The sequence below is a fragment of the Thamnophis sirtalis genome, unplaced genomic scaffold, assembly GCF_051295495.1.
Source record: "Thamnophis sirtalis isolate CommonGarterSnake01/CBP01778 unplaced genomic scaffold, rThaSir2_p1.2 scaffold_7, whole genome shotgun sequence".
NCBI lineage: Eukaryota > Metazoa > Chordata > Lepidosauria > Squamata > Natricidae > Thamnophis > Thamnophis sirtalis.
Genome location: NW_028261387.1, coordinates 62,733,961 through 62,748,575, shown reverse-complemented (window position 1 = coordinate 62,748,575; position 14,615 = coordinate 62,733,961). Strand labels below are relative to the sequence as shown.

General features: G+C 36.5%; 1 protein-coding gene across 3 annotated transcripts; it reads right to left on the bottom strand.

Annotated features, from left to right (window-relative positions):
• Window positions 1-245: 245 nt before the first annotated feature.
• Window positions 246-13,318, bottom strand: TMEM183A (transmembrane protein 183A). Of its 3 annotated transcripts, XM_087720251.1 has the most exons (9): window positions 13,024-13,318; window positions 12,849-12,938; window positions 8,975-9,133; window positions 8,681-8,840; window positions 6,621-6,801; window positions 5,765-5,854; window positions 4,528-4,602; window positions 3,529-3,684; window positions 246-2,375 (listed from the first exon to the last, which is right to left on the bottom strand). In XM_087720251.1, exons 1-9 carry the CDS (start codon window positions 13,127-13,129, stop codon window positions 2,193-2,195), a joined length of 1,200 nt encoding a protein of 399 aa, XP_087576377.1. In that variant the 5' UTR covers window positions 13,130-13,318; the 3' UTR covers window positions 246-2,192. The 3 variants fall into 3 exon arrangements, with proteins under 3 accessions (XP_087576377.1, XP_013914789.1, XP_013914788.1); XM_014059314.2 differs by lacking the exon at window positions 5,765-5,854 and having other exon boundaries at window positions 3,529-3,675; window positions 13,024-13,314; XM_014059313.2 differs by lacking the exon at window positions 5,765-5,854 and having other exon boundaries at window positions 13,024-13,310.
• Between the last annotated feature and the right edge of the window lie 1,297 nt (window positions 13,319-14,615).

The window sequence follows — 14,615 nt, the reverse complement described above, 5'->3', positions numbered from 1 at the left end:
GGTAACCTTAATCACAATATCAAATCAGGAAACTGAGTTCTAAGCCACCTTTAGGCACAAAAACTATTTGAGTGATTTTGTCAGTCTCTCAGCCCAACCTACCTCATAGTTTATTTATTTATTAAATTTATTTGCTGCCCATTTCGTATCCAACAACACAGTTGTGAGGAAAACAAGAGGCTGGAATATTAGGTGTGTTTGATACCTTGTTATATATAAAAAAAGACAGAATAAAATATACTAAATAATAATTAAACATTAATCTTTATTAATCTATTTTAAACATGAAAAGTCTAACCTATCCCAACATACCTGTAAAATTCATACTTAAGGGAATCAGCACCATTGTTTTTCCATACAGGTAGTCCTTGCTTAAGTGACTACAACTGGGACTAATAACTTAAGCAAAGCAACTGGTAAATGAAATACTGTAGGATTGCGCTTAAAACGTCAGCTTTTCTTTGCTTTACAGACCTACGAATGGATTAGTCATAAAGTTTTTTTTTATCACTATTGTAACTGCAGTCTCTAAAAGAGGCAGTTGTTAAATAAGGACTACCTATATTCTGTAAAGATGTGATCAATAAGTCAATAATCTGAAAGTTCTTTGCCATAAATACATGATTGCTAATGACAGCCTTTGGAACTAGTAAAATAAACACTTTTATAGGCGTGGCACATTGAAATACTTTTGCATGTGGAAGTGAAATGGATATCTACCTAATATGTGAACTGAAGATTCCAGAGTTGGATCACTCTAAAATGGGCCAGTTTACACAGAACAAGACTTGGAAGGAACCTTTGAAGTCTTCTAGTCTAACTCCATGCTCAGGCAGGAAACCTATACAGATGATAGTCCAATCTCTTCTTCCAAACCTCTAGTATTGAGTACCCACAACTTCTGTAGGCAAATCATCCCACTGATTAGTTGTTCTGTCAGGAAATTTCTTAGTTCTAGGTTCTTTCCTTGATTAGTTTCAATCCATTGCTTCCTGTTCTCCCTTCAGGTGCTTTGGAAAACAGGCTGACGACTTCTTTGTGGCAGCCCCTCAGATACTGCTACCATGTCAATCCTAGTCCTTCTTTTCATTAAACCAGACATACCCAATTCCTGCAACCTTTCATGTTTTAGCCTAATAATCTTTGTTGCTCTTTTCTTACTCTTTTTAGTGTTTCAACATCATCTTTATACCATGACAATCAAAACTTGATGCTATATTCCAAGTATGGTCTTATCAAGACATTATAAAGTGATGTTAACACTTCATGTAATCTTGATTCTATCCCAGTTAATGTAGACTAGGACTGCGTTGGCTTTTTTTGGCAGCTGCAACAGCCTGCTGGCTTATATTTAAGTGGTTGTTCACTACGACTCCATGTTCCCTCTTGCAGTTACTAATATTGAGCAAGGTACCACCTACTATACTATACTTGTGCATTGTTTTTTCTTGCCTAAATGCTGAACCTTATTTTTTTCACTATTGAATATAATTTTGTTATCTAGGGCCCAGTGTTCAAGTCTGTCAAGATCCTTCTGTATGTTAAGCCTATCTTCTGGAGCGTTGGATATTCCTGCCAGCTTGGTATTATCTGCAAAGTTCCCTATGTCATGTAAATCATTGATGAAGTTATTGAAGAGTACTGAGCCTAAGACAGAGCCTTCAGGTACCCCATTGCATACTTCCCTCCATGTAGATGCAGTTCCATTAACAACTAAACGATGAGTGTTGTTGGTCAGCCAGTTATGAATCCATGTGGTAGTGATGCCGTCTTACCCACATTTTTCTATCTTATCAAGAAGTAGGTTCTGGTCTGCTTTATCAAATGCTGAACGAAGTCCAAGTATTTTTTTTGGCTACTAATTTTGTCACTTTGTCAAATAATGCAGTAAGATTTATCAGGCATGTGGTTTTTTTTGTTTTTTTTTTGAGAAACCCATGTTGGCTTTTGGTTACACATTTCTGCTGTGTTTTGTTTTCAAAAAGCAAAAGGACAAATTTCATTAGCACCAAAATATTTGCAGATGAATTATTTTTCATATAATAAAATGCTTTACAGAAGTTCTTTCTAATCTTATTAGCACAAATTATTTCCCAAGAGGTGATTAAGCATATACATAGACTGGCTTATCAAATTGTTGTTGTTTATGGAAATAGCACAGAATACAATTTATGATGTAAACTTGAGAGTCTTCAGATGTGTGAAGATGGAAACTGTGGATGCCACCAATCAAACAGATGCACACTGTGCACAGGGTCCATTACAACCTGCATCCCATGGTCAAATCTGGGCTTCTTGCCACTCCATACTGGAGAATCGTGGAATACTAATTTCACTCTGTGGTGCCGCATGTCAGTGCTCACATTTATTGTGAACTGCAAAAGAAAATGGAAGCTATTCAATAATTTGGATCACACAGGCTTCCTTAACCCCAAAATCAAATGGCATTTTATTCAATGTTTTAAACTGATTTTGTCTGTAAATATTCTAAAAATGAACTGTTATCTTTGAGCAAGTCCTTCAGGGCAATATTTGCTTTTCCTGAAACTTTATAGTCTATAATAAAATCACATGTGGTAGTCATTCCTTATTAGACTATTCAATATAGTTTTCAAAGTTGTATTTTTCTTATCTGTGCCTGCTTGAAGACTTTTTTATTTGAAAAATACAGGTAGTCCTAGCTTAATGACCATTTGTTCAGGAACCGTTCAAAGTTAGGTGGTGTTGAACAAATGGTACTTACGTCCAATCTCTGAAATTATGGGGAGCAGCAAAACTGTGATGTGTCATGTGTTCAAAATTCAGGCACTTGGCAATCTGCCCACACTTACGACCACAAAAGCGCTTTAACTTCCAACCTGCCTGTCTCCCTCATCTCTATCCTTTTGGCTGCCCTATGCAGCAACACTCTTTGGGCAACAGCATTAGGGCTGAAAAAGAGGCTGGGGTCTTTGCCAGCCTCAGTCAGCTGCCACGGGCCTCTGGGCCTCTACTTCAGCCTCAACACTACTGTGAAGCTGCCTTAAGCTCTGTTCTGCAGCCAGCCTCCTGGCAGGTTTCAAAACACCTCATAAGCCTTCCAATGCATTATGAGAACAAGCAAGCGGCCTTTGGGAAGAAATCTTAGCACTGCCAGAAGCTGCCTCACATAGGCCAAAGTGGATGCTCATCAGCAGTTGGAGGAAGACAGTGAAGGTCAGCTGGGTGCGGCAGAGCCTACGGAGCACTGGTTGGTAGAGTAGTTAAAGTGGAGGCAGTTCTCACAGGGCAGAAGTGTGAGATCTTTGTCTAATGACCACACAGTCCTCACCTAATGACCACAATTGGGACTTATTGCTAAGCAGTGCATTGATATGATGTTTCTCTTAACAATCACTTGGCTTAGTGGTGGAAATTCTGATCCCATTTAAAGCTGTAATCCACGAACTACCACAATACTTCAAATTTAGAAACTATTTGGTCAAGATTAAGTGAACAAAATTCCTGCTATAAAGATCGGAAACTTAGCAAAGAAATCACAATACTTACCAATGTAACTGTCATGCCCATTACTATAGGAATATATATAAAGTCGATAGTAGTTATCTGCAACAGACAGCAGTCTTGGTCAGGGTTCATGTGGACATCTGCATACCGGACAGGTGGTTGAAGTGGTTTCAAACGTTTATTCTTCAACTTGGGAGACTCAAGAGAAATATTTCATTTAGTTAACCAGAAACTGATTCAAATTCTACAAACTTTCAAATTACAAGCTTAGAGAAGAGTTAGGTACCAAATCAGGAGAATTTGTAGGCCTGTCTTTGAAGGATTAGGACTGACCTACATATGTTATACTTTTTTGGGGAAACCAATGTGACATTTAATAGTTTTAATATAACAAATCTTGGCTATAATGGAGATTGTTATATTTGTCTGAATATAGGCCCTTGCTTTTGCTGTGGATATGATTTCAGATGATTAAGAGTGTAGTCCAAATATGACATGTAGTAGCTTGTAAGATTAACAGCACATTGCATTAATAAACAACCCTAATATACTTTAAGTAAACTACAAACAATTTCTATCTATAGGAGTTACCTTTAGAGGAAATAAACCTATGGGAACTATTGCACTCAAGTTTGATATTAATACCCCACTCCTCACAATAACTAATTTTATGCAGTTTATATCTGTTTCGCTACATGCTACTTCATGCTGTTTTGTCTCTTATGAAGGATTTGGGGGGGAAATGTACATTTTGTGTCACAATTTTAATAGAATGTTCCAGCTTGGTAAGAATAGCACTATCCTGATCACCAGCAAGGAAAATGAACAGATTGTGTGCGAGTACATTTTTACAAAATACCCCAATTTCCCCACTATTCCCCATTATGAACAGAATCTTTTTTGGACTGTAATCTAGACATGCATCTTGCCAAACAAGATGCACTCTGTTGTATGCATAAGTATAACAATGAGTTATAAATGCCAGAGAGGTATTCTGAAATATGAAATTTTGACATGAGTACAAATGTTTAGCTTTCATACCTGCCTTTGGAATTTGAAGCTGAATTCCCACAGTGAAGACTGCTGGTTAATCCTTTTAGACCAGAAAAGCAGGCACTAGTTGAGCAAAAGAGAAAGAGTTGTGGTCTGTGGACATAGTGTTATACAGACATAAAGCAATAAAGCACTAGGCTTCCAACCTCTTTGGAATGAAGATTGTGGCTTATTGAACATAAACGTATTCAAATAATCCAGTCTGGAGTTTCTATACTTTAACAAATCACTTTGAGGGTAAAATAAATAACATTGGCATCAATTTCAAAAAAGGATATCATTGTATTATAATGTGCACTTCCTCTTCTGAACAGAAATAGATACTACATGGAAATAAAATGAAAGATGAACTTAAACAAATATTTCCAAATTGAATCTAAAGAATCTAGAAATAATGATTTCAAAATATTGCTAAGAATTGCTCATTATTTGCTTTATCAAGAAAAAAATCAAGAAACTACTGGAACCAGAATAGGGCAGACATTCCAGATTTTTATGGAGAAGATAACTATCATACAAGATGCCCATTCACAACTTTATTAAACATCCATTAGATTTGAAAAGTAACATTCACCTCTTATGACAAAAGCTATTCTACAGTGAATATATCAATAAAATCCAAGCTTAATTGTTTATCCTTTTATTGGTTTTATTATAATTTCCTTTTTGTTGATTGTTGTAAGCCAGAGGTATTGGGAACTGAGTGGCATACAAGTTTAAATAAATTAATAAGCAGAGACAGATCTTGCTAATGTAACAACTGATAAGAATATTCTTTTGATAAAAGAAAGTCTAGACATGCATAGCAATATTACTTTTTTTTAAACTATAGGAGTAAGCATCTCATCTTTATAAAGCAAATTATTACAGCTGCATACAAGTAATCCTTATTTAGTGACCACAAGCAAAATGGTCACTAAGAGAAATTGTAACTATGCTTATAATCTTACTTCAGCTTTCCTTTGCTTTACAGACATGAGAAAGTTATAAATGCAAGGATTGGTCACAAAGTTACCTTTTTATTACTGTCATAACTGTGAATAGTTGCTAAACGAGGCAGTCACTAAAGAGGACTACCTGCATTAGATTCAGAGGGATGCAGCTAGTAGAATTAGCCCTCTTGTCTGTGAAACCTGGAATATTAGTTAAAAGGAGGAAAGTAGCTTAAGAATTTCCTAAGACATAGAAATCCACATGCCAGCTGTCCTACCCTTCAGATGTGTACCAACTGGTATGCTGCTCCAAACAGTGGATCTGTCTTTAAGGGCAACTTTTGCTGACACCACAACAGCTCCAGTGTCCCACAGAAGCTACACTGAGAAAGAGAAAGGGAAATTAAATAGGAAAAAGCTGGATTCAGTAACCAAAAAGAAAAATACCAGTCTCTTCCTACTTTGCATGCTCAATGTTTGTGGTGAACTCCACAAAGGAGAGGAGATTATAAATGAAGAAAAACAAAGTCTAAGCATACAGGCTCTTTGACGATAAAGTGTACAAAGATAGTGCCACGCACATATGGAAGATGTGCATTTCAACAATTGTAAGGAGGAACTGAATAATTTCATTGTTTTTGGAATGTAACCAATTTTGTAACTGTTACTGTAATACAGATTTTTTACATTTAATTTCCTTTTTTAGTGCCAATTTTACCCACAAAAGGATATACAAATTGTTAGTATGATACGAACTGTGGACACCAAAGCCGTTGTGATGTGACTACAAAGCATTTACGATAAATCAATTTTGGGTGCTGGATTAGGTATCAACTAAACCCACCTTAATGAGCTGACTTTATTTTGTAATACATAGTTATAAATTGCTCTCAAACATGAAACCAAAAATAATAAACTTATTTTAAGGTTCAAAATTTTGATTTCTTTATTGGTAGATTAAACAGCAAACATAATAAACCTAAAACATAATTAAGAAGCTTGCAGAAGTCTAAAAAACCACCCCTAATAAAGACAACATCTGTCTAAAATATGTACTGGGCAGTGGACCCATTTGCATGCTTTTCATTAGTTTGAAAGAAATCTGCTAATACTCAGTGGGATAATTCTTCTTCTCAAAGTGTTACTTACTTTTGAATTTTTTAGACTGCTTGGAGTAGCCTCCGGGATTGTTGGATTTCTGGCTATCCGGGAAATAAAAGGTCTATACGTATGGTATAATGAACGAATTACACATGCACGAAGGCAGTACATCTTTTCCATTGATTCTGGCTGTAAACGGATTGGGAGGGAGGCACTCCTATTATAATGCCTAAATAAGAAAAATTAAAATTGTAAGAATAAGATAGGGATGAAATACATGCTATGCACTCTGAGATCATGCCACTGAAATCTGGAAGCATAACAGCAACTTTGGTGGCATTTTTTTCTAAGTAAAGGATAGGAATAGAAGCAAGAGGCATTTGGGAAGCAAATTGTTTTAATTCTCACTTTTAACTGCCTCTCTCTGTGATGCTTAAGAAATTGTACTGTCAGTTATTATGGCTCTGAAATTGCATTGATGGGGAAACTAAAGGTCTCCTGCCAACATTTCCATCCTTAATTCCTCAAAAACAAAATAATAACAGTACAATTTAAGTAGTGCAGTTCCAACTGTGCATCATCCATCATTGTAAACTGCAGACCTCCAGAAAGTCAAGACGTAGCTTCTGAACTCTCATAGGAGAGAGAGTAGGAAGGTACTCTGGTTGAATGCTCCAATTAGCATAATGCCTCTTCTCTAATCCCCATTAATTTATTTTTTATCAAATGCTTCAATTTTTTTCTCTGTTCAGAGACTCTGCATTGAGGCAGAGTCTCCTATAGGTTAAATAATATTTCTAGGCCATCTAGACCCTACTAAAACATATTCCTGTAACTTTTAATTAGGTAAAACATTTTTTTGTTTCAAGGTACCTGAAATGGACTAACAGAATGTGTTTGAACTCCAGAATCCATAATTTCCTTAAAATTGAAATCTGGCAAATGTTAAAAATATTCTATGACATAATACAAAATATCACAGCATATTCCCTCCGGTACACTTTGTCAACTATTTTTATTTGACTATGCCATATAGATCAACTTTGAAGGCAGATATATCTCTGAATATTTTTCTGAATTGAGGCTCAGTCATTGAGGAATCTGAAAAGGAAATAGTTCTGAAATAATGACTCAATAGATCATGGGTTGCCAGCTAAAAGTATGATGTTAGGAATTGCTGTGTTTACCTAAAAGAAAGACTGGCTTGAATTCAATTTCCTGCTGAAGGATTAGAGAAAGAAAAAATTATAAAAACAAAAAAAATCCTGCACTATGCCTTTCCTTAGCAATATAGCATTGTCCATTGTAATGGAAAACGTTGCTGTAAATTTATATTATATGCAAGGGAGGACCATATGACTCATTTTCTATCATGCAATAGTCATAAATCTAAAACAATCTGTTTTAACTGATTCAAGGAAATCAATGCAATTACTTCAGTTATATAATGGAAGTTGATTTCATAGCTTCAGAAGTTCTGCAAGTCCAAAGAACTGTAGCAATTACTAATTTACGAGCTCTCAATGAATCCCAGCAATTTCTCTTTGACAATAATGCAAAGAGGTATTGTTTTTATACCATATGTATATTTTGTAATCCATGCTACCAATTATATATGCATATTTTATACAGCTATGCAGGCTTTGGATTCAAAGACAAAAAAGCACTTTGAAGTATCAGAATATAAATACATTAGTTTTTTGAACAAGCAACCTTAAAGTGGTTGCACTTTTTTCTATGGTTGTGTGGCAATTACTGTGTGATACCAGGAAGTGTTCCTGGGTTATGGAGTTGCAGACAAATGTTCCCCCACATGCTATGAGATACCTTTTATATGAAATCTGAAGTGAGACACAGCCCTAAATTTTGATGTTATGCTATCTCTTACTGTTCTGATCAAAAAGGATATAAAAGAATCAGTGGACAGGTCTGGGAAAATTGTATCTCAGAACAAAATACATCATTAAGTATTGAAACATTGATCTTTTATACTCAGATTCCTATACACGCTACTCATAAAGGTGTCCACCACAAATAATCTATAAAAAGCCCCATAACTATTAAAATACATATACCATATAGAATAAAGAATTCACAAGCTGTTATACCTTCTATAAAGTCTGGTCCAGAATACAGCTGTACAAGTAACAATCCAGGCCCTTTTGCAAATTAGAGAAAAACTCACAGTGTCTTCTGGACGTATATAGGATGCCAACATCAACCATATGTCAATTGGATATTCTTTGCCTACCACACTCTCAGAGCTTTCTGAAATATAAAACAAGCAATGTAACTGGCCATGCTTTAAGAAGAAAGCAGCTTGATTTTATCTGAAGAGATAAAAATATTTTATTGTTGAAGTGAAATTATGTTAAAGTAACAGTTGAAACAATAGATCTTACCTTTATGCCTCTTGCTTTTCTTTTTTCTATCAGTCATGAAATATTCATCAGTGGTGAAATATTTAGAATCCATTTCATCGCCACTGTCATAGGACTCTGCCACAGATAGTATTTCATCAGTGGGTACGAAAGATGCTTCCAAACCACAGAGTGATTTCACTATAATCATAAATAAATGGAATAATTTGAGATTTAAGAATTAGCAGATGCCCTAGAATCAAGAATGTAAAATAAATTCATGTTGATAATCCAAACCACCAGAGAAGAGACAATAGGAAAAATAGGAGGATCTAAATCTAAATTCTTTTTGGGGCCAGTAGGCACAAAGAAAGGTGTTGTAGGTCATCCTGTCATTCTGATTGCCATGTGGGACAACATGCATTCCTTTATATGAAAGACAATCTTTTTGTCTATTATCCAGTAGCGAGGAAACCTCCAGCTGCTTGAAATGGCTTGGTGGCATGGCTTGCATTAAGAAACATGTGGTTAAGGTTCATTTAAGAAGGAAAGTTTCACAAGAGAGAATGAAAGACTGAAAGTTATCCCAAGAACCAGATAAGTTAAGGAAGGGACATTAAAAGCAGATTATCTGGACAAAAGTTATAGAACAAGCATTGGTTTATAAGAAATATGAAGAAAAACTAGACAGATGAGGCTTGAGAAAAAGAGAGGTGATAAAGAATCTGAATTCTGGAGGAAAGCAGAGACAGGCTAATTAGAATGGGACCAAGGGAGTGTATTAGGAAAGGTAGCCAACAGACATTCTGGTAGAGGAAGAGGGAAAAAGGGCAGTGTCCTCAAAACAAATATACTGAATAAATTGATAGTGGAGACCCGCAGCTGGATAAAAGAGGATCAAGATGGATGTTAGACTAGGACAAGAAAAACCTCAAATATAGTGATTTGCACTAGCTGAATTAGCAAGATACAGGGTGGGTGAAAAATCCTGAAATAATAGTCCTAACATATGGATATTATTTTTCCCTATATTAAGATTATGGTAGACTTTCATTTTTTATAGTGACCTACGGTGGTCAAGACTTCCAACATTATTAACCTAACGATTTTGTTTTGTTTGGCCACTACAATTGTAAAATCAACGTATTTTTTAAGATGTTGAGGACTGATTTAAGAGATTTAGCTCTTTCTCTATAGTTATATGACTCTTTTCTTTCAATAATTATCCTGTCTAATCATCAATCTTATTTTAAGCTTATTTTTCTGTTTTATACAAAGAATCCATAAGGATTTCCACTCTGCAATAAATATAGATATTATCTTTTCCCTAATAAAACAAGTCAATTTGGTCATCCCAGCAAGTTCTGTTATTTTCTCCAATCATTCTTCCATTGTAAGTGTAAAATCTTTCTATCTTTGTGCATACAATACTCTCATTGCGATTATCATATACAAAAACAATGTTCCATAACTTCCCCCCCAACTGTTTGTCCATCAATCCCAAAAGGAAAAATTCTGGTCAAATGGAGGGTATCCTAGTTATTTTAAAATCAGGAAAAATTAAAAGGAAATTAAAATTAAATCAAATATTATTTTATTTTCATCTTGTTCTCTCTTCGGAAGATTTTAAAACTGGTGCAATCCTCAGTAAACCAATTAGAAATATAAATAAAAGAGCACAGGCACTCATGCCTCCCCTAGGAGAAAATTTATTAATTAAGGCCCTGTCACAGAAAAAGCCCAATACCCTTGCCATGGTGTTGCTGCAAGAACCACCTATGGAACCTCAAACATGATTTCCCTAGCTAGGTTAAATGATCTTGAGGAAAGTGAGTACTTAGACTAGGACTCAGATGCTGCTCTGACTTTGAAGAAAAGGCTCCAGCAAAACCTGTGGAATGTCAACCTCAGGAGACACAAAGCTAAGAATCACAAGAGGCTGATAAAGAACAGCACCTAGACAGCTGGAACAGTTAGATGATGTAAGACTTCCCAGCTTCTGTACCAGGCATGAAATCCTCTTACCTTCACTATAAGTTTGAAACCAGGAGTGTGCATGCATGCGTCAGTGATGACTTCTGGGCGGAGCCTCCCGCCGCCACCACTACCAGTTCACCCAAACTGGTGCGAACGGCAGAGTACCACCTCTGTTCTGCACCCCAATAAGCTGAGAGGAGAACAGAGCCATTCTATGAGGCTTCTTGCCAAGCAAAGGAGTATATTTCTTAATTAGTGACAGTTGGTTACTGCCTGATTTAAGAAACTCATTTTCCTTTGCTGGAAAAAACTGCCTGATCTCTGGCTTTTGGGTGGCAATTTGTATGGATGCTACTTGGAGGACAACCCTGAATTGGTTTTCAGAACCTTGGATTAATTTTGAACTTTTTCCATATGTTTTTGTTAAAAAAATTATTCAGGTAAGTGTCTGTTAAAGATTCTGTTTTGGTTTGCAAGCTTTGACTTCTACCTGTTTGTTCTTGAGTAGAAAGTGAACTACTACAGCAACTGTGAGTGAGTCAGTCAGTATTTCAATCCAGAAGCAAGAGATCCTAAGCTAATTTTTAGGCTAATGTTAATGCATTCACTATTAAATGACCCTTTTGTGTTCTCTGTTATTTTAGGAGCTTCTCTCAAGCAAATATTCTTGCTCATTTATCCTTGAAAATTAAGTGCTATCATGATGCAAGAAAATGTTGCTGATAGTTTAGAAGTTAAAAAAGAGTGAACTGTTTACACTTCTACGGCTGTAAAATTAAAAGAGCTTAGAGATGAATATAGCTCATAGGTCAACAATAAAGAAAAATGTGAAAACATATTTCTATAAGGGAAAAACATGGAAATTTATTGTAAAAAACCAAATGTTCATGTTGTAATTAAAGACATTGTTTATTTCACTATCCCGTAAACAGAAACAATTTGTCTTATAATACCTATTGATAAATGCTTATCATTTCCCCCCCTGAGAACAGGGGAAAAACACACCTCCACCCTTCATATAAATGTTACTAGGAAAATGGATAAAAGAGACAAGATCAATTTAGACTAATATTTTATATAGACTCCTAAATTATTTCTGGATAGTGGCAGTGAGTTCTTAAAACACTGTACCTTTGCATAAGCTTTTACTTGATTACAAAGATAGAACTGATAAGTCAAATTTGTAATCTAAATATGTTTAAACAGTTCTGTGCTGAATGTTTCAAACTATCTTTTTAGATTAGAAGATACAAATAAATACTCAAGAATGTAAAAGTTCAGGCTGCAATGCCTTTTTCATTTTGATTTTATTTCCTACAGCTATCCAATTAAGAGACATATTAAAAGACTAATTTGAATAAATTTATGTAGAACTATTATTAATCAAGTTCACTATTCAATTTATAGCTTGTTTTCAAAGTATATCCTATATGAATTTTAATAAATTCAGTCCTGAAAGAGTTTGAAAGTTCAAAAAAAAAACCAAAACAGGAAACATCTACTTAACATCCAACAGGCAGTTGTGAAATATTTGCCATCTACAACTCCGATGGCATAAAATAAATAAGATTGAGACAGAATAAATATATATCAATTAAAGTACTAAACAAATAATACAGAAAAGTTTGCAAGCATACTATTAAAGTGATTTTGTTGCAATAGAAAGTAAGACACTGTCTGACAGTTTTCCAGAGAAGCTATAGGACTGTTCACAACTATCGCCAAACATATTTTTAAAATGATCAGAGTGAAATTGATTTTACCGCTGGATAACCTCTGGTAACCTTGTGTGTCACTGAGTCTCAAATTCACCTGTTCTGTCATGGAATGTCACCGTAGTTCCTTTATGCTCCAGAATGCTATGATAGAAGCCCAGAAAATCGAACCCAGCAGGATGTTAAGTTTAAACCCCTCGGGGAGCGTTTTCGGCCAAACTCACCTTCTTGTTGTACCGCATTGGCCACAGCCTTTTTCACGCGTCCGGATTTCACCACGGCAGGATCCGAATTTGCATAGTCGGCCACGGTCACTGCGGAAAGAAAGCGACTGTTCAGGGCAGCTGATCAGGGGACAATGGCTGCCATCGGATACGACGCCGAGGCCTCGCTACTCACTCCGCTCTAAGCAGACGTCTTCGGCCCGAAACTTGAGGCGCTTTCGAGCCCCGCGTTTGCGCATGGCGGCCTGAGGTGCCACTACCGGACGGTCTCGGGGTGCCATTTCGTCAGAGAGGGCCGAAGGGCTGAGCCTACCAGCAGCTCCTCAGCCATCCCGGCCCTACCGGCATAGTGACCTGCAGTCAGAGCAATTCTCGCGGTACCCAGAAACACCCCGGCTCGGAGAAGGACAAGGCGGCCTGATTGCGCTCACAGAGGCGTCATTAGTTTGAGACGGGAGGCGGGTCCACGGTCGGGCGTTGGCGGAGCGGCTCTTGTCTCCTGGCTACGAGGCGGGCTCGGATTATTTTGAATTTCCTCATACACGATGTTGGTTTTCAGCTATAATAATGCCAGTGGGTGGCACTCTATTTTCCTCCGGGCAGGGGGTGGTTTCTTTCCGGTAGGATTTCTTTTCCATTCTCGGCCTTGAATTTTCTTATCCGAAGAATGGCATGGCAGGTAGCATGCTTAGTTCAAATTGTGTCATGAATAAACACTCCCCCCCCCGTCGTTTTTAACATTTTTTTAAAAGAAAGAGGCGAGAAAGGTAATTTCGGCTGGAAAGGGGGGATTAATTGGACACAGCAGTGCACAGAACCGCGTTATAGTACTGTAATAGTCGTAGTCCATCTTTAGGCGTACTGGTACTGGTTTTTTCCTCATTTCATTGAGCTGCCCTTTTTTTCCCCTGCCTTGCCACGAAGGAAACTGTTCTGTAAATCAGAGAAAAACCATTTCCTTTTCCAGTGAATCAGGGAAAAGAGGCAGATAGGATGGAAACCTAACTGAAAGTGAATCTCCATTGAGCTCCCAATGGCTGAGAAATAATCATCTAATACCTGTAGGGCATGTTCAATTCCTTCCCCTTGGTTTCTTCTTGCCAAGTTCAAGAATACAGTATCCATTCGACAATAATTTCTCTCTCCACAATTTCAAGCAAAACGCATCAGACTAATTTCTTTTTGTTCCTGGTTGCACAGGTAGAATGTAAACAGGTTTACTTATATTAAAACCTGTCCTACCTAGCAGAATCTTCCAAGCATGTTATTTATCCTAGTAAATTTAACTGCAGATACTTCTGGACAAGAAAAACTTTCAGACTCAGTTCTTCATCTCTTTTATGTAATAGCTGAAGTTTATTCCTTCCATTTGAACTGGTTTTGTAGATGAAAATTTTTAGCTAAGCCATCTTAACTATGAATTTAGAGAGCCTAAAACAGCAAAACCCAGATTTTTCCTAAACAGCACTAAAAAGCTCAGATTGCCTGGATTTTTGTTAGCTGTACTTTTGGCTGACAGACAGACACACACACACACACACACACACAATGCACATTTCATACAGGTTTTGTGCAGTTAATTAAGATTAGGATTTTTGTGTAATTCAACATGCATAAATTATAAACTATGTTCATTCAATACAATGCATAAAAATCTTAGTCAGCTTAACCCAATTACCTGAATTTATAGAAATATTGAACTGTAAACTATTCAGTGGTTGAGTTTCCAGAACACATTAGGATAAAATAAAGCTTTTCCCTTTCTAA